The sequence below is a fragment of the Bos indicus genome, chromosome 3 (genome assembly GCF_029378745.1).
Source record: "Bos indicus isolate NIAB-ARS_2022 breed Sahiwal x Tharparkar chromosome 3, NIAB-ARS_B.indTharparkar_mat_pri_1.0, whole genome shotgun sequence".
NCBI lineage: Eukaryota > Metazoa > Chordata > Mammalia > Artiodactyla > Bovidae > Bos > Bos indicus.
The window spans coordinates 73,741,909-73,763,059 of NC_091762.1; the positions used below are offsets into that span (position 1 = coordinate 73,741,909).

At 36.6% G+C, this 21,151-nt stretch overlaps 1 protein-coding gene across 2 annotated transcripts in view; it reads left to right on the forward strand.

The window, feature by feature from the left end:
• NEGR1 (neuronal growth regulator 1) overlaps positions 1 to 21,151 on the forward strand; it is a 1,040,964-nt gene that overhangs the window by 670,737 nt on the left and 349,076 nt on the right. For both annotated transcript variants that reach the window (XM_070786319.1, XM_019957265.2), the window contains exon 4: positions 14,305 to 14,436. In XM_070786319.1, the coding sequence (XP_070642420.1) occupies positions 14,305 to 14,436 (132 nt within the window). The remainder of the gene's footprint in view (positions 1 to 14,304; positions 14,437 to 21,151) is intronic.

Consider the following 21,151-nt stretch of genomic DNA (forward strand, 5'->3'; position numbering starts at 1 on the left):
TTCCCATCTCTTTCAGAATTTTCCACAGTTTGTTGTGATCTGCGCAGTCAAAGGCTTTGGCATAGTCAATAAAACAGAAATAGATGTTTTTCTGGAACTCTATGGCTTTTTTGATGATACCATGGATGTTGGTAATTTGATCTCTGGTTCCTCTGCATTTTCTAAATCCAGCTTGAACATCTGGAAGTTCACGGTTCACATACTGTTGAAGCCTGGCTTGGAGAGTTTTGAGCATTACTTTATTAGCATGTGAGATGAGTGCAATTGTGTGGTAGTTTGAGCCTTCTTTGGCATTGCCTTTCTTTCGGATTGAAATAAACACTGACCTTTTCCAGTTCTGTGGCCACGTCTGAGTTTTCCAAATTTGCTGGCATATTGAGTGCAGCATTTCACAGCATCATCTTTTAGGATTTGAAATAGTTCAACTGGATTCCATCATCTCCACTAGCTTTGTTCATAGTGATGCTTCCTAAGGCCCACTTGACTTTGCATTCCAGGATGTCTGTCTCTAGATGAGTGATCATACCATCATGATTACCTGTGTTGTAAAGATCTTTTTTGTATAGTTCTTCTGTGTATTCTTGCCACCTCTTCTTATTGCAACAATTTCATGTTGCAGCCATGAAATTAAAAGACACTTACTCCTTGGAAGGAAAGTTATGTCCAACCTAGACAGGATATTGAAAAGCAGAGACATTACTTTGTAAACAAAGGTCTGTCTAGTCAAGGCTATTGTTTTGCCAGTGGTCATGTATGGATGTGAGAGTTGGACTATAAAGAAAGCTGAGCGCTGGAGGATTGATGCTTTTGAACTGTGGTGTTGGAGAAGACTCTTGAGAGTCCCTTGTACTGCAAGGAGATCCAACCAGTCCTTCCTAAAGGAGATCAGTCCTGGGTGTTCATTGGAAGGACCAGTGTTGAAGCTGAAACTCCAATACTTTGGTCACCTGATGTGAAGAGCTGATTCATTTGAAAAGACCCTGATTCTGGGAAAGATTGAGGGCAGGAGGAGAAGGGGACGACAGAGGATAATATGGTTGGATGGCATTGCCGACTCAATGGACATGGGTTTGGATGGACTCCAGGAGTTGGTGATGGACAGGGAGGCCTGGCATGCTACGGTTCATGGGGTCACAAAGAGTTGGACACAACTGAGCGACTGAACTGAACTGAACTTCTCAGTATCTTCTGCTTCTGTTAAGTCCATACCATTTCTGTTCTTTATTGTACCCATCATTGCATGAAATATTCCCTTGGTATCTCTAATTTTCTTGAAGAGATCTCTAGTCTTTCCCATTCTATTGTTTTCCTCCATTTCTTTGCACTGATCACTGAGGAAGGCTTTGTTATCTCTCTTTGCTATTCTTTGGAAATCTGCATTCAAATGGGTTAATCTTTCCTTTTCTCCTTTGCTTTTCTCTTCTCTTCTTTTCACAGCTATTTGTAAGGCCTCCTCAGACAGCCATTTTGCTTTTTTACATTTCTTTCTTGAGGATGTTCTTGATCCCTGCCTCCTGTACAGTGTCATGAACCTCTCTCTGTAGTTCTTCAGGTGCTGTGTCTATCAGTTCTAATCCCGAAACTATTTGTCAATTCCACTATATAATCATAAGGAATTTGATTTAGGTCATACCTGAATGGTCCCTACTTTCTTTAATTTATGTGTGAATTTGGCAATAAGGAGTTCATGATCTGAGCCACAGTTAGCCCCCGGTTTTGTTTTTGCTGACTATATACAGCTTTTCCATCTTTGGCTGCAAAGAATATAATTAATCTGATTTCTGTATTGACCATCTGGTGATGTCCATGTGTAGAGTTTTATCTTTTGATTAGCATTTCTCTAATATTTGGCAATGTTGAGCATCTTTCATGTGCCTATTGGTCATTAGTGTTTCCTTTAGAAACGTCTGTTTAAGTCTTCTGTCCATGGTTCAACTGAGTTGTTTGTTTTCTGTTGTTGAATTGTATGAGCTCTTTGTAGATTTTGGAAATTAAGCCCTTCTTGGTCGCTTCATTTGCAAATATTTTCTCACATTTTGTAAGCTGTCTTTTCATTTGGTTTATGATTCCCTTTGCTGTACAATGGAGAAGGCAATGGCATCCCACTCCAGTACTCTTGCCTGGAAACTCCCATGGATGGAAGAGCCTGGTAGGCTGCAGTCCATGGGGTCGCTAAGAGTCAGACACAACTGAGTGACTTCACTTTCCCTTTTCACTTTCATGCATTGGAGAAGCAAATGGCAACCCACTCCAGTGTTCTTGCCTGGAGAATCCCAGGGACGACAGAGCCTGGTGGGCTGCTGTCTATGGGGTCGCACAGAGTTGGACACGACTGACGCGACTTAGCATAGCATTGCTGTACAAAAGCTTATAATTCTGATTTAGGCCCTTTTCTTTATTTTTGCTTTAATTTCTATTGCCTTGAAAGACTGACCTAAGAAAACCTTGCTGCAATTTATTTCAGAGAATGTTTGCCTATGTTCTCTTCTAGGAATTCTTTGGTGTCATGTCTTATATTTAATCTTTAAGCCATTTGGAGTTAGTTTATTTTTTTGTGTGCCATGAGGGTGTGTTCTAGCTTGACTGATGTACATGTAGATGTACAGCTTCCCCAAAACCACTTACTGAAGAGAATGTCTTTTCTCTATTGTTATGTTCTTGTGTCCTTTGTCAAGATTAATTGACTGTAGGTGTGTGAGTTTATTTTTGGGGTCTCTATTCTGTTTCATTGATCCATATGTCTTTTTATACTAGTACCATGCAGTTTTGATTACTGCAGGTTTGTAGTATTGTACAAACAATACTACAATAGTAATGCAGTATTGATACAAACACATTTAGAATTAACTATTGTCATATGTCTATTTCCTCAAGATGCTAAATGACTTTTAGATGCCTCAACAAGATTAATTATTTGAAAGTTATGAACTCAAGATGGTGTCATAATTATTGCAACATTCCTGTTAGGCACCATGCTGCTTTTTTTTCTGTCTGCTCAGCAAATATTTTTGCTTGTAGCAAAGTAATATCCAAAGGATCTATTATAATATCCAATAGAAAACCATCTAATTTATTTATTTCAATACAAGTCTGCTTATTATATGTAATATAGCTTTTTTCAAATATTTTCACCTTTATATTCTTATTTATGATGTTCACATATTATTACTTAATGATCCTCAAAACATGCTAGGTATAGAGAAATCAAAAATATAATTTCCTTTATTTTGGTTTTAAATTATCTAGTGGCCTAGAAAAAAGAAGGAAGAGGGGAACAAACAATGTATACAGTCATGTATTATAATATCAAAGCAAATTAGAATGTCAAAAGTAAGAGCTTTTCCTAGTACTAAGATACACAGTGAATTTTTCCCACGGGTCTTCAGTAAGTGGACACATCAATTACAGCAGTAGGACCTCAGTAACTTTTCTGATAATACTATAATGGAAAATTTCATATGGGCATTCTTATAATGGCTCTCAAAGACTGGTATGATAACACTAAAGCAAAGTTTGGTAAAGGAAATTTTAATAGGAACTATAATAAAATAATGAAAGGGACAGTCTAATATGCTGGCTTATTCTGAAAAGAAAAAATTAAACAGCCGAAGAAATGAATGAATTTCCTTCAAGTAATCCCTTATGAATGCTATTCCTCTATGTGAACTTGTGATAATAGAAATCAAACTTCCATTCTCTAGCCAGACCCTGGAGTACAGAGTGTATTATTCACAGAGGGCCTTGGGTCACAAAGCTAATGTAATAGGATGCTAAAAGGAACCTTCAGCTCAAATCCTAAGGCAACAGATAGCAGAGTGAGTTGTAATTCACATCACTGCTGCAGAACTTCTAAAATATGTTCACCATGAACTGACGGATACTCCTAAAACTCCCCTTCCCTCTAGGACTGAAAGGATTGGAAAATAATTTTTCATGTGTTTTCCTTAGGACAGAGCTGTGTTATAGGCCCCATTTCATCACCAACATTTGGCATTGTCTTTTTTATTTGGGTCATTTTATTGAGTATGTAACTGTATGTTACATATCAATATTCTTTGTCTATTAATTTACACAAAGTAAATAACCATGTTATGTTATGTTAAGTCGCTTCAGTCGTGTCCGACTCTGTGTGACCCCATAGATGGCAGCCCACCAGGCTCCAACGTCCCTGGGATTCTCCAGGCAAGAATACTGGAGTGGGTTGCCATTTCCTTCTCCACTGCATGAAAGAGAAAAGTGAAAGTGAAGTCGCTCAGTCCTGTCCGACTCTTAGCGACTCCATGGACTGCAGCCCACCAGGCTCCTCTGTCCATGGATTTTCCAGGCAAGAGTACTGGAGTGGGGTGCCATTGCCTTCTCCAAAATAACCGTGCTTAGGTATCATAAAATTCTATGGGTTTTAACAAATACATCTGCATGTGTTCACCACCACAATCAAGATACAAAACAGTTAAAGGACTCTAAGAAATTCCTGCATGATGCTCTTCTATAGTCAACCAGCTTTTCCATCTCCAACTCCTGTCAAAAACTGATCTATTCTTTACATCTATAGTAATATGGAATGTTATACAAATGAACTCATACATGTAGCCTTTTGGGTCTATTTTCTTCCACTTAGTAAAATGTATTTGAGATTAATCCATGTTGTGTATATATATATATATATATATATATGTAAAAACATCTCTCATTTTATAACTTTATTGACAGATGTTATTGCATTATAGGGATGTACCACAATTTGTTTCTTCGTTCACTACTTAAAGGACCATTGGGTCGATTCATTTTTAGTAATTGCCAATAAAGTCAACATAAACATTGTATACAGGTTTCTGTGTAAATGTACATTTCTCTAGGAGTAAAATTGTTAGGTAACATGGTAAATGCATACTTAATTTTATAAGAACTGACAAACTTTTTCAAAGGACAGTGCCATTTCACATTCTACCAGTAATATAGATGAGCTCCCAGTACTCTGCTTCTACCAGCACTAATTAGTGTTGTTTTGCATGTGTTTGTGTGTGTGTGTGTTTCCCATTTTTATACATATACAATGAAATCTCATTTTGGTTTTGATTTTCCTAACTTTAATAATGACTAATGATGTTTATTGGAACTTCCTTGGTGGTTCAGTGGTAAAGAATCTGCCTGCAATAGAGGAAAAGTAGGTGATGTGGGTTCAATCTCTGAGTCAGGAATATCCCCTGGAAGAGGGCATGGCAACCCACTCTAGTATTCTTGCTAGGAAAGTCCCATGGACATAAGAGCCTGGTGGACTACAGTCAACGGGTCAAAAAGTGTTGGACATGACTGAAGCGACTGAGCACTGATGTTTATCACCTTTTGACATATCTATTTAATAATTGATTTTCTTTAAAAAAAAAAAGGCATCTATTTAATCTTTTGTTCATTTCTTTATTAAGTTGTATATGTTTATTGAGCTTTGAGAATTCCTTATGTATGCTTAAGTCCTTTGTCCAATATGATTTAGAAAGTTTTATCCCGTTATATGGCTTGACTTCCTATTTAATTAATGGTGTGTTTTATAAAGCAAAGTTTTGTTTAATTTTGATGAAATCCAATTTATCCATAAATTCTTATATGTCTTGTGCTTTAGGTGTCATATCTAAGAACCTTCAGCCCAAAACAAATTTTTTCCCCTTGTTTTCTCATAGAATATTTATAGCTTTATGATTCACATTAAAGTCAATGATGATTGTTGAGTTAATTTATATATAAGATGTGAGCTTTGGGTCAGAGTGGACAATCTTGCCTTGACGCTCATCTTAGGGGGAAAGCATTAACATTTACATCATTAAGTATGAGGTTAGATGTAAGGTTCTCACAGAAGTTTTGTCACGTTGAGAAGTTTCCTTCAATTCTGTTTTCTGAAACATTATCTTGAATGAGTGTTGAATGCTTTCAATGATTTACCTGCATTTAGAGATAATGTAGATTGTTGTTGTTCTTGATAAAGCAAATTAGATTGTTTGATATTTCAGTTGTACCACCAGCCTTTCAATTCTGGGATAAAGCATACTTGATAATGGTATATTATCATTTTTATATGTCACTGGGTTTGTTTACTAAGATTTTTTTAAAAGACTTTTGTGCTTACGTTTATTTTTTTTCTCTTTTGTTGTCATTAGTTTTGATGCTGAAGTAATGTAAGTCTTACAAAATGATCTGGGGAATTCTCTTTCTCCTCCATTTTCAGAAAGACTTTGTATAAATTGGCAATATTTCTTTTTTAAAATTGTACTAAACATGATTCTGGAGTTTTCCACGTGGGAAATTTTAAGTTATAAATTGAACTTCTTAGGGCTTCCCTAGTGGCTCAGCTGGTAAAAAATCTGCCTGTGATGCGGGAGACCTGGGTTCGATCCCTAGGTTGGGAAGATCCCCTGGAGAAGGGAATGGCCACCCACTCCAAATCCTGGCCTGAAGAATTGCATGGACTGTATAGCCCATGGGGTCACAAAGAGTCAGACATGACTGAGCAACTTTCACTTTTAATTTATTATAATTGAATATGTATTGAATATTCAGATTTTCTGTTTCTTCTAAGTCAGTTTTGAGATTTGTGTCTTTCCAGCAATTTGTCCATGTAATCTAAATTCTTGAGTTAAATGTTAGGGAGTTTTTCTTCATATTTGCTTAGTAGCTATTCAATTTTTCTTATGACTATAGCAATATCCTCTCTTTCACCTCTGATATCGATAATTTGTGTTATCTTCCTATTTGTTATCAGCCTGGCCAAGCTTTTCCCACTTCAGTGATCTTTTAAAAGACTAATTTTGGTTTCATTAATTTTCTCTATTGACTGTTTTTAATTTTACTGATTTCTGATTTTTATTATTTCCACAAGTCTATTTAATTTAGGTTTCATTTGTTCTTCTTCTTCTAGCTTCTTAAGACTGAAGCTTACAGGACTGATACTAGAATTTTATTCATTTTTGTGGTGTTCCATTGTCTTTTGGCTTATGTACTTCAGACAAGTGCAGCAAATATTTATTTCTCTTTCTTGACATGTAATGTTTATTTTGTCTCTGGATGCTTTTTAAATTTTCTCTTTCTCTTTGGTTTTTAGCAAGTTGATTATATTGTGCTTTTGAGTGATTTTTATTTGTGTTTATCCTGATTGGAGATTATTAACTTCATTTATCTGAAGTTTTATTGTATGTGTCAAATTTGGAAAAAAAATACCTCCTTTATTTCTCCAAATATTTTTTCTATCCCCTTTAGGGGACTCAGTTATCCATATAAGAGAAATTTATATTTTCCATGTATCACTGAGGCTCTGTTGGTTTAAAGATTTGTTTGGTTATTTGTACTCTTTTCTCCATCTGCTTCAGTTTAGATAAATACCTCAAAATGCTTGGATAAATACTTTAAAGTTTAATAAAGTTTTTTCTCGGTATCTAGACTTCCAATTAATTTAAATCAATATTTCATTTGAGATATTTTATATTCCTATGTTAATAACTTTGAATTTTTAGTATTTTTCATTCCTTTTTTCATTATACTTCTGCAGAGTGCTAATATGTATATATATTATACTATTACATATTAGTAGTTTGTGCATATATATTTATGTGTATATATATATATATGTATTTCCTATGATGTATCAGTGTTCTAAACACTTTACTTGCATTAACCCTCTTAATCCAACCATACATAGGAGGCAGTTCCTGTTACTCTCCTCACACATCATATTTGAGTAAACTATTGGTCAAATACCTTGTATCAGGTCACAGAGCTTTTAAATGACAGAGCTGACATTTGAAGCCTAGACTAGTTCTAGAACCCTCATCCCTAACCACTCAATATGGTAAAATGCATAGAGGAGATACTTACATAAATATGCTGGTAGACAACAAGATGACAGAAAATGATTACAATCATAAATGTAAGTGAAGCATTCAAAGAGTGTTTTAAAATTCAGTTGCAGAGTACTATGTAGTAATAAATGGCTATGAGACCCTAAAAAATAATATTCCTGCAGGGCAGCCTTGAAAAATGGGTTGACTGTTTCTGAGCAAGGGTTTTGGGAAATGACTGAAATGACTGCAAAGTAGTATGCAGTCTTTGGCACATCTGAGTATATGCAGTCAGAGATAAGTAACTGAGACAGAGGGGCTCCTAGGAGAGGTTTGAGAATTTATTTAGGAGGTAAAATTGACAGGACATGGTGACTGATGGTTTATGAACTAAGACAAAAGGTGCTGTCAAAGTTAATACTAAGATTTGTGGCTTGAGCAACTGGATGATAATCAGATCACTCATTGAGACTTGAAACTCAGGGGGTGTTTCAAGTATGGCAGGAAAGGTAAGTTTAGTTTTTGTGATTTGATTTTGAGATGCCTGTGAGACATCCAAAGGGAGATGTCCAGCTGAATAATTGTGCCCAAGATTCAGGATACAGATATAAGTTAAACAGATCAATAAGATACTAATCAGCATGTAGATAATAATGAAATGAAAATGAGTGAACAAGACCCCTTGAATTTTGGAAAATGTGCTGAATGAGGAAAAAAGATCATAGGGCAGAAGCAATATTTGGGAGACGTGAAGGATTTTGAAAAAGTGAAAAAGTTAGAGAGATGAGAGGAAAATTAGTGAAGGATAATGTGCTAGAAGGGCTTCCCAGGTGGCCTGAGTGGTAAAGAACCTACCTGCCAATGCAGCAGACATAAGAGACAGGGTTTTGATCCCTGGGTCCAGAAGATCCCCTGGAGAAGGGCATGGGAACCAACTCCAGTATTCTTCTCTGGAGAATCCCATGGACAGAGAAGCCTGGAAGGATACAGCACATAGGGTTGCAAAGAATTGGATACCACTAAAGAATCAAAAAGAGTTCCAGAAAAACATCTATTTCTGCTTTATTGACTATGCCAAAGCCTTTGACTGTGTGGATCACAATAAACTGGAAAATTCTGAAAGAGATGGGAATCCCAACCACCTGACCTGCCTCTTGAGAAATCTGTATGCAGGTCAGGAAGCAACAGTTAGAACTGGACATGGAACAACAGACTGGTTCCAAATAGGAAAAGGAGTACGTCAAGGCTATATATTGTCACCCTGCTTATTTAACTTATACGTAGAGTTCATCATGAGAAATGCTGGGCTGGAAGAAGCACAAGCTGGAATCAAGATTACTGGGAGAAATATCAATAACCTCAGATATGCAGATGACACCACCCTTTTGGCAGAAAGTAAAGAGAAACTAAAAAGCCTCTTGATGAAAGTGAAAGTGGAGAGTGATAAAGCTGGCTTAAAACTCAACATTCAGAAAACGAAGATCATGGCATCTGGTCCCATCACTTCATGGGAAATAGATGGGGAAACAGTGGAAACAGTGTATGTCAGACTTTATTTTTTGGGGCTCCAAAATCAGTGCAGATGGTGACTGCAGCCATGAAATTAAAAGATGCTTACTCCTTGGAAGGAAAGTTATGACCAAGCTAGATTGCATATTGAAAAGCAGAGACATTACTTTGCTAACAAAGGTCCATCTAGTCAAGGCTATGGTTTTTCCTGTGGTCACGTATGGATGTGAGAGTTGGACTGTGAAGAAGGCTGAGCCCCGAAGAATTGATGCTTTTGAACTGTGTTGTTGGAGAAGACTCTTGAGAGTCCCTTGGACCGCAAGGAGATCCAACCAGTCCATTCTAAAGGAGATCAGCCCCGGCATTTCTTTGGAAGGACTGATGCTAAAGCTGAAACTCCAATACTTTGGCCACCTCATGCGAAGAGTTGACTCATTGGAAAAGACTGATGCTGGGAGGGATTGGGGGCAGGAAGAGAAGGGGACGACAGAGGATGAGATGGCTGGATGGCATCACCAACTCGATGGACATGAGTTTGGGTGAACTCCGGGTTTGGTGATGGACAGGGAGGCCTGGCGTGCTGTAACTCATGGGGTCACAAAGAGTCGGACACGACTGAGCGACTGAACTGAACTGAATTGATAGAACTCTTTCTACTGCTGCTGCTGCTAGGTCGCTTCAGTCGTGTTCAACTCTGTGCAACCCCAGAGACGGCAGCCCACCAGGCTCCCCCATCCCTGGAATTCTCCAGGCAAGAACACTGGAGTGGGTTGCCATTTCCTTCTCCAATGCATGAAAGTGAAAAGTGAAAGTGAAGTCACTCAGTCACGTCCAACTCTCAGCGACCCCATGGACTGCCTAGCCAGATTCTTATCAGAGATCAGTATGAGAGTGATGTTATAAAGCATAGCTGCAGCCTATTTCTCAGCTTTCCCTTTTAAGAGGGTAATAATAGTGGCATGACCGAAAGTGTGGAATTTCTTCAGTTCTCTATTTTCTGGAGAAGCATCTACACATGTCTGCTGCTGCTGCTGCTAAGTCGCTTCAGTGGTGTTCAACTCTGTGCAACCCCAGAGATGGCAGCCCACCAGGCTCCCCCATCCCTCGAATTCTCCAGGCAAGAACACTGGAGTGGGTTGCCATTTCCTCCTCCAATGCATGAAAGTGAAAAGTGAAAGTGAAGTCACTCAGTCGTGTCCAACTCTTAGCGACCCCATGGACTGCAGCCTACCAGGCTCCTCCATCCATGGGATTTTCCAGGCAAGAGTACTGGGGTGGGTTGCCATTGCCTTCTCCCTACACATGTCTAGAAGACATTAAACACAAAAGAAAACTATTGTTTAGATTACAGGCAATATCTATCTTTTTTCTTCAATATTATATTTAAAGTTTTTGTTAGTCTTTATAATCTTAAAATAGGATCTATGACAGCTACACAGAAAGTCTGTTCTCACCACTGCCATCACTGTCCTGTCAAGAAGTTAGTAAGGATGATAACTCTTTAAAGTTCTTTCCCTTCCTCTCGGCTGAAAGAAAACTGACAACTTCTTTGCATATGGGCATTTACTTTAGATTCTTTGTGCACTACCTTTATAGGACTTTATTAATTCTTTAATCAATATATGCATTTACCTATTCAATAAATATTTACCAAGTGTATACTGTTTCAAGTACTATGCTAGAGCTAGAAACACAGAGACAACGAAACAGGAATTATTGTTTGTACTCATGATGAATGGTAAAACCCATACACAGAAGAAGTCAAAATAGTTTATGTCTCACTAATATTTATAATTGGTATCCTAAGAAATAAAAATACTCCATAATTTTTAATACATCTTCAGATTTATAAGGAGTACCCTGGGATAGTACATCAACATCATAAACATTGTGAAGTTATGGCAGTGGTAAGGATTCCAAGTCAATATATCCCTTCAGCCTTGGTCTTTCCCCTCCATTTGTGGGAAAAATTGAGTTATATTGCGTGAACTGAAATGTCAATCTTTGCATTTCAGTGTACTATGCCAAATTTTCTCACCTTGCTAGGAGAATGATGGAAATAGAGGGAGACCCTGCCGAGTATCTAAGGACAAGTTTGGTTTCCTTGAGTCTAAAACTAAGGTAAAGTATTATGGCAGGAAAGCTGAGGATAACAAAAGCCAGAGAAACAACCAAGAAAATTATTGACAACCAGTATACTCCAGGGTATAAATTCTAGGCAAAACAACTCCAAGTTTCAAATTTAGAATTCAAGCATGGCCAGATTAGACTGAGAAAAGAGCAAGATGAGTTCAGGATGGAAACAGAACTGTATTTGTGTAAAAACAAGAGAATACTTCGAGCACACCTTTGGGAAGAGCTGATGCATAGTAAATGGAATTAAGGGAGTAGATTAAAGTCTCAGGAATCTAGTGAGGAAAATTAAGATGTTGGCTATACATTTATGCTTCTTTTTATTTGTGTCATCTTATCGATAGCTAGTATTGGCAGTATCGCCCATTCACTGGCTCTATAGGTACTGCTCTCAATGCATAAATCTGGTAGTTGTAAATACATTGTTCCCTGATGAGGCTGGAGAAGGATCTTTGAATCTAGGTGCATAGATTGTACAGTGAACTCTATGAACAAACATTCAATAGATTTTAAAAGGTGTTCTCTAGAGTTGAATGAAATTTTATCACATGACTTCTTTAGTTGCTGTCAATCTTTCAAAATATGTCATTTAACCATTTAGGAGAGGAAAAAAATGCTTTTTTTTATATTTCAGAAACCTATTTTTCCCTTTTTTATTATACTTTTTATTTCCCATAGACATACAAATCTAATGTATTTCTTTAAACAATAGCATACACTAATATACATCATATTTTATGATTTATTTATCAAAAACATGCATTTTAGGGGGTAACACTTCTTAAAATTATATCAGTACACAAAAATGGGAATATGCATGTAAAATTTTCAGATACGCATTTCTTGGTTTTTTTTGCCACACTAGGCAGCTAGTGGGATCTTATTTCCCCAACCAGGGATGGGATATATGCCCCTATAGTGGAAAGGTGGAGTTGGAGTCCTAACCACTGGGCCACCAGGGAATTCCCATGTAAAATTTTTTTGAACAATAATTATTATTAAAAAGCTATATCATTATTATGATATATATGTATCTATGTATATAATATACGTTATATACTCTATAATACACTATAAAATCACATTATAACACAAATTTACTAATTTTATGCTGTTCTAAACAATTATAGTTTGTGATCATTTATGTGCATCTTTCTATTTCTTTGGTCCTATGACGTTTTTCTTCTCATTCCCAGTCATTTAAAAAAATTAAATATATTTATTATTTGATTGAAGGATGATTGCTTTACAGAACTGTGCTGGTTTCTGTCAAACCTTAACATGAATCAGCCATAGGTATACATATGTCACCTCCCTCTTGAACCACCCTCTCATCTCCCTTCCCATCCCACTTCTATTGAAAATAGGTTTAACCCTTATAAAATATGCTTTTTTACAAGTTTTCACAACATTTTACCTTTTCATTTGTGATTGGCTTCATTTTATACTGCCCAATGAGATTATTTAATTCTGATATAGGATATCAATTTTCCCCATACTTGAATTTCTGTTTAATACCCCCCTTTATAATCCATTATATTTTAAAATTCTTAGATGTGAATAAGGATTTTGTCCTCCCTATATTTCAATAGTTTTTACAGACACATTTAAGCCTAGATTATCTTCATTGTATAGGTGAAAAATAAGAGAAACAGGAAGAAACAATAGAAAATCAATATTACTTTAGTGAATTGGAGTCAAATAAAGGAACTAGCTTAAGCAAAGAAATGATTATAAAATCAGATTTTAAGCATATGAATTTGAAGACAATTGCTTCTTTTATAAGCTCACCTCTGTATACCTGCAATAGCTTATCAACTGATCATCATCTCAGAAGAATAACTCTCTACCTACAAGCTGTGATTGGCCAGATAAATGGAGAAATGACTTAATCATATGTATTCTAAACATGGCAAATTATAGGGCTTCCCAGATGCTGCTGGTGGTAAAGAACCCACCAGCCAATCCAGGAGACGTGAGGGTTCAGTGCCTGAGTTGGGGAGATCCCCTGGAGGACGGCACGGCAACCCACTCCAGTATTCTTGCCTGGAGAATCCCATGGACAGAGGAGGCTGGTAGGCTCCAGTCCATAGGGTCACAAAGAGTCAGAGTTGAAAACAACTGAAGCAACTTAGCATGCATGCACTGCTGCTGCTAAGTTGCTTCAGACGTGTCCGACTCTGTGTGACCCCATAGACGGCAGCCCACCAGGCTCCCCCATCCCTGGGATTCTCCAGGCAAGAACACTGGAGTGGGTTGCCATTTCCTTCTCTGTGTGTTATATATAGTGTACCTTCCTTTGAACCTTAATAAGTATGAACACTAAAATATGGTAATGTTTTAGTACATCTCCATACTTTATTAAGCCATCTAGCTAGAAACCTTGTGAATGAGTGTGAGATTTCCCCAAAAGAAAAGTAACATTTAGTTAGGTTAGATGTCAAGTTGCTAGCTTACACTATATAAAAGTCAATATGTACCAAGTCATATTACTGAATTTGCTCTACACTGCTAGGAGGTTGTTGAACTCAATTACAGAAATGTGCAGAGCTTGATTTGATGTGTGAGGAGGTTAGGAGACCACAATCAATTAAAAAGAACACATGTATATCCTGTTCTAGGGAAACAGTTGTTTTAGTATCCCTTGTTCAGTTTCTGCTTTTTTCTCTGATTTTTCTGAACATAAGAGAACAAAAGGTTTAATAATTCCCCAGTTTCATTTGGAATTATTTTGTCAGCAATATCTAATAGGAAGACATGTGATTGTTGTTTTACTTGAATGAAGCCTCAGGCAGATACAGTTAAACACACTGTACTTTTTAAAATTTTTCTCATGTAGCAAAACCATTTGAAAACGGACAATATTTGGACATCTATGGAATTACAAGGGACCAGGCTGGAGAATATGAATGCAGTGCAGAAAATGATGTGTCATTCCCAGATGTGAAAAAAGTGAAAATTGTCGTAAACTGTAAGTCCCATCACCTTTTATTAAAAAATTTCAAAGGGAAGATTAAACACCTGGAAAATACTGTCTGAAGCTTATGTTGCTATTTTTAAAGAGGAAGTCTATTGATAAACAGTACTTTTTGGCAGTGCAAATGTTCGCCTGTTAGAATATTGATTGAATTGTTTTAGTAACATCAATTGCCCCAAGTAATCCTACAATAATTCAGTTTAATGTGTAGATGGCAATGTTTTCAATATCATACCAATCCTAAACTGCGGTGTCCTTATTTCTGAAGCATCCTGGACTCATGGGGTTGTCTCAATTCTCATGGGTTTCACTTGAAGTGTATTCTGATTAAATTTAAGTGTGGAATTCCAGAAGCATGTTGTTTTGTACTTAAAGAGAAAAACTGTTACTATGATATTCCTATCATTTGAGTATTTAATTCTGTTTGGCTTGGACAATATTGAGAAAATGAATTTTTTTCATGAACCTCATTATTAGGAAGTTAGATTATTAAGTGATACTTGCAGAACAATCAATGTCATTATGTTACACCCTTCTTCTAAATGCATTTCAAAACACTGATGACAGACATTTTTTCATTAATAGCTTATTTCATGTGTTATGATCTCAACAGTAATGACTGAAATAGTTTTTACTTTTCAAAGATACTCCCTTAGTCTTTCTCTCAAAATTGTTCACATTGTTTGACTTATTCTAATTGAATATTTGGAAGACAATAGTTTTTTACTAGAAGTGTTTTCAAGCTACAACTTTCAATTTTTTTTTCCTCACATTTATAAATCTTTCTCTATGCAGCCAATGTTAATAATGAATACATAGAATTCAGATTATATGAATGAATTATATATATGAATTACATATGAATTCCACAGATCAAAAGAAAATTTTCCAAATAGATCCCCAGATGCTAACACTAAGCATTTTTCATATATTTAATCTCAATTGTATGGGTCAAAAAGTATCTATCAAAACACACTCAGTAGTTGACTATTGCCAGGGCAAATTTTTGCCACCAACTAACATTTGTCAGTAGCTGAGCTATACATTTGGTGTTGACTCGTTGAAAAAGACCCTGATGCTGGGAAAGATTGAACGCAGGAGGAGAAGGGGATGACAGAGGATGAGATGGTTGGATAGCATCACCTACTCAATGGACATGAATTTGAGCAAACTCTAGGAGATGGTAGGAACAGAGAAGCCTGGCATGGGGTGGCAAACAGTTGGACATGACTGAGTGACTGAACAATAACTGAGCAAATGTGCATAATGCCAGAATGCGGCAGTTTCTAGAGCAGAGTTTCTTATATAATACTCTGAGACAAACTTTAGGAGAGTCACCCAAAAGGTTACTAGAAATGGAAAATCTGTGTCCCACCAGGCCTACTGAATGAAAATCTTTAGGGTATATGGCCTGGAAATATGCATTTATGATAAGTTTCCATTGAATCTTAGGACTCCTGTTGCAGTGAGTTACTGCTCACCATTCTGGAACTCTCTAAAATAAGAGTTAATAAATACTATTCACTCAAATAAAAGTTTCTGATTATTTTATCACTAGCCATGCTTATCTGAACATGAGTCTATAGATTCTATTGTTGGGGGGATTGAGAGAAGAGGTGAGAAATAGGCCTGAAAGGAAGTAATACTTTTAGCAATGAGCCCTAAGAAAAGAGAAAGCAGAGTCAATCTGTCAAAGAAGCAAGACACCCAGCCTGACAATGCAGCCTACTCTCAACTGTTAAAATTAGTGTATCTCTACAGTGATGTATCCCATGGGGATACAGTTGAAAACAAGCTGCCATATGGATTTACATGGGTCTGTACTCCATGTCGGAGAAGGCAATGGCACCCCACTCCAGTACTTTTGCCTGGAGAATCCTGTGGACCGAGGAGCCTGGTGGGCTGCAGTCCATGGGGTCGCTAGAGTCGGACACGACTGAGCAACTTCACTTTCACTTTTCACTTTCATGCATTGGAAGGAAATGGCAACCCACTCCAGTGTTCTTGCCTGGAGAATGCCAGGGACGGGGAAGCCTGGTGGGCTGCCGTCTCTGGGGTCGCACAGAGTCGGACACGACTGAAGCGACTTAGCAGCAGCAGCAGCAGTACTCCATGTATAACTCACTTGTGTGTGTGTTCACACTTTCGTTTCTATCCTTTTTACCTCTCTGACTTTAGTTCATTGTCACTTATTTAACTTGATTTTTGTTTTGTTTTTTATTCCAGACAAGTTGGTACTTTAGACTGATACAGTTCAAGTAAGGATGCAGAAATATGGACAGAAATTGAATTGAGAGAAAGACTGACCAATGAGTTATCATCTGAAGGATTTGTGTAGAGAAAAGCATCCTTATATAAAGCCAAAGGACAGAAATTAGGGAGACAGATGTCAAGAACTGTGAGGGATCTGCCACAATTTCACAAATGCTGACAGAAGACAGAGACAAAGGGCAATTTATTACTCATAGAAATAGCAATAGCCAGAGTATTGTCATTTTCTTATGTCAGTTCCCCAAGTCCCAATTACGATATGATGAGGGTTAAGAGAAATCTATACACACAGTAGGTTTATGTCATAGCTGAGGTTCCTTTAGCTTAGAAACTCAATTTTTTTTCATATATAATGGCAGCAAGCAAACCAGCCTTTTGCCACAGAGAGAGAAATTATCTTTATGATACTGGACCATAAACAAACCTGCCCTTTGCTCCATGGAGAGAACCACTTCTTCTATCTTCTAAGACTGTTCGCTATACAAACATCCTTGAAAAGATTGTCAGGAACAAAAGCTGTCAGTGCCTCTGCTCACAAGATGTGCAGAAACACAGGAGACCCCTGGAAGATTGTCTTCAAACACAAAATGGGAGGAGGAAAGTTTGAAGCATAGCCTCAAGACATTCCATCAGTTGAAAAGGGTGCTTCAGTGGCTTTTGTAGGGTTTCAGACATCTCAAACAGGTAGAAAGGAAAGTGTTGTTAACCAACTTTAACTTGAGAAGGAAAATCAGAAGGAAAAAGGGGAAAGTTAAAAAAAAAAAAAAGTTAAGGATGTGTTTATTATAGTTATAATACAGACTATGTTTTATAAGAACTAATTTCAGTGGAAGTATAATCATAAGTAGAAATATTGGTACTAACATAATATTAAAAATATTAAGAAAATGAACTCAACAGGACTTTTTACATGGATTTAAACATTCAATGTTTACTGTTGCTTCTCAAATTATACCTTTGGTAGCTAACATTTTCTTAAATGTGCCATGAAGAACTGAATACTGATCGATCAGTTAAATTTACATCTCTTGAATAAATATTTTATGTAAGTTTGGTCAGATTTCTGGTCATGCCCTAAATTTTGCTTTAATTTGGAATAATTTTGTCACATGTATACCGGTGATATACAGCCATATAGCTGTGTGAGTGTAAGTGTATATGTTTCTGGTTTTGAGGAAATTTGAAAAGTATTAATTTTGTGAATTCACCCCTTTCAAAATCAGAAACTGAGCACTATCCATGGGTTTTACTGATTTCCCAAAGGAAATTAGCCAAAACCTACTGAACAAACTTCGGTTTGTCAAAGCCCAAAATTGAGCACAGTGCTCTGTAGCCAGCATGAAGCTTCATGTCCCCTGATAATCTGAAGATTCCCTGAAGATAGAATTACACCAGGTTCAAGGCAGCCCTCTTTTCATGGTTATTAATCAATATTGATTGCGCATATAAAATTGCAGCAGCTTTGTGAATAACTTGAAGAGAAACTTTGTCCCTGTTCCCAAATGAGGTTCAAGATGGAACGTAATAAATTTTCATAAGCTCTGGTACATTCAGTTATGCGGAAGTCAATTTGAGGAAGAGATTTATGTTCCCTCTAATTTAGAAATATGTACTATGTTAGTATTCATCTAATACATCTGCCTCATTCGCTGCATATAGGCACATGTATATTTCTCACACCTACAGTAAATAATGTTCACCACATACTTTGTACTTATAGCACTTTCATGTGGATTTCTATTGAATTAAATTAAACAACACTTTAATGAAATGATTAGTATATTCAACTTATTTTGTATAGATTGGACTAGTTTGTTGATCAAATAAGCACATTATGAGTTATTTACAGAAATTTAAAGAATAAATTTATTTATTTACATATAAGTTCTTTTTGAGTTATTTATTAAATTTGTAAGCTTTTATAAAAAACTTTGTTTCTGGGTAGGGAGATTTTGTAGATGATTATTTTCCTGTTTTTCTCTGTATATTCTTTTATCCATTTGTATATGAATATAGTATATTTATGATTTACAATAATGGCACCCCACTCCAGTACTCTTGCCTGGAAAATCCCATGGACGGAGGAGCCTGGTAGGCTGCAGTCCATGGGGTCGCGAAGAGTCGGACATGACTATGCGACTTCACTTTCACTTTTCACTTTCCTGCATTGGAGAAGGAAATGGCAACCCACTCCAGTGTTCTTGCCTGGAGAATCCCAGGGACAATGGAGCCTGGTGGGCTGCCGTCTATGGGGTTGCACAGAGTCGGACACGACTGAAGCGACTTAGCAGCAGCAGCAGCATAGCTATAATAAATATATGAATATGTACATTACTCTATATTTGCTTATGTATGTATATACACACATCTACAAACAATTGGATAAGAAATATGTGTATATACTTCTATGTCTTGGACTTCCCATGTGGCTCAGTGGTAAAGAATCCACCTGCCAATGCAGGAGATGTGGGTTCAATCCCTGGGTTAAGAACATACCCTGGAGAAGGAAATGGCAACCCACTCCAGTATTCTTGCCTGGGAAATCCCACAGACAGAGGGGACTGGCGGGCTAGAGTCCATGGAGTTGCAAAAAGTTGGACACAACTTAGTGACTAAACAACAACATATGTATTACATATAAAATATGTAACTATATATTTCTCATCAAATTAAAAAAAAATCAAAAGAAATCATGACATTCATTATAAATAGACCTTAAGAGATTAATACACACACACATAAGAAGAAAGAAAAAAATGTGAACCAGCCGATTAGCTAAGCCAAAGGGAGCTGGTGGATTCAATTTGGACAGATTCTCTGTTTTATCTGCATGTGCATTCCAACCCTGGAAGTGGCCTAGAGGGTACTTGTTCCATAATTTTTATTGTTAATTAAAAGTGGAAAAATGAGTATCCATAAAGCCCATGGATTCAATTAAATTTGGATAAAAAGGAAATGAGAAAGCAGGTCTAAAAAATCAGTAAAGCTGATTCATGGAAATCAAATCTAGAATCTAGAAAATGTAGATTATATCTTAGACTAATCAAAATCTCCATACAGAAGCAGAATCTCAGATATTAGAAATCAGGAAATCCTGCAAAACCTAGCCCTTCAAAAGGAATGCTGCTGGTAAAAAGGGCAGGGTTCTCTGATCTTGTGACAAGTTGTTTATTTTCCACTTTATTTGTATGTACTTTTTCAATTAAGAGTAACTCTTTTAGAGCTTCCCCAGTTACTCAGAGGTAAAGAGTCTGCCTGCAATGCAGGAAACATGAAAGAGGCCTGTTTGACCCCTGGGTGGGGAAGATCCCCTGAGGAGGAAATGGTAATCCACTCCAGTATTCTTGCTGGAAAAATCCCATGGACAGAGGAGCCTGACAGGCTAGAGTCCATAGGGTTCCAAAGAGTCAAATAGTACTGAGCAACTAAACACACACACACACTTTTAGAAATGCAGGCCTTATAGTCAGGTATAACTTATTTGAACCCTTGTTATATAATTTACTGAACTTTGAGATCTTGGGAAACCACTTTACCTTTCTGAGTCTCAATTTCCAATTCTGTAAATTTGGAGCAATAATAGATAATTTTCAGGGTTTGGGTAAAGATTAAATGAGATGATACGATATACATACAGCACCTATCACAGTGTCTGGCCCACTAACAACTGAAAAAATATAAATCTCTCTTTGCATGAATTTACTTTAGAATGTAAGCTCTGTGTCATAAGGGATTTTCCTTTTCTTTCTGCAATAATATGTTCCTGTCACATAGAGCACCAGGTTTATAGGAGGCACTCAAAAAATAGTCGACGGGTGAACTCTTTTAAAGATTAGCATTAACGAAGTATAATGCTAATCTTTAAAAGAGTTTTTAATGCTAATCTTTAAAAGAGTTTAGACAAAACAGGAAAGAGATATTAGGTTTATTCCAAAATTATCTATATTTTTCTCCCGGACAATAACTTATTTCTGATACCATTTGTTTAACCAAAATTATCAGGTGGATTCAATAAAGATAGATTGCCATTTATATATGCTTTCACCCAGAGAAAAGCTTAATTCCATTTTTTACAGATGAGAAAATTAAAGTTCAATGAGATTAAAATTATTAATAGCATCCTGATTTTTAAGAAGAAAAAGACATGAAGGAAAGAAGGTATTAATTAACCAGAAAAAAATATAGTCAACTAGTTTAAGGTACAAAGAGGTGTGGACATTATTTCAATTTTCACTCATGTCTGTAAGATTATATATTGATCATTGTATTGGGAATCAGAAATTATTTTGCACACAGAATATCCAATAAAATAGAATTCAGTAATTCTTCCTGTGGTCAAAAGGTAAAGATACTTTTGAGTGCACTGTGAACTAAGATTTTATCCAGTAAATTACAGGCACATATTTGTGCATTATTTTGCATCTGATACATATTCATT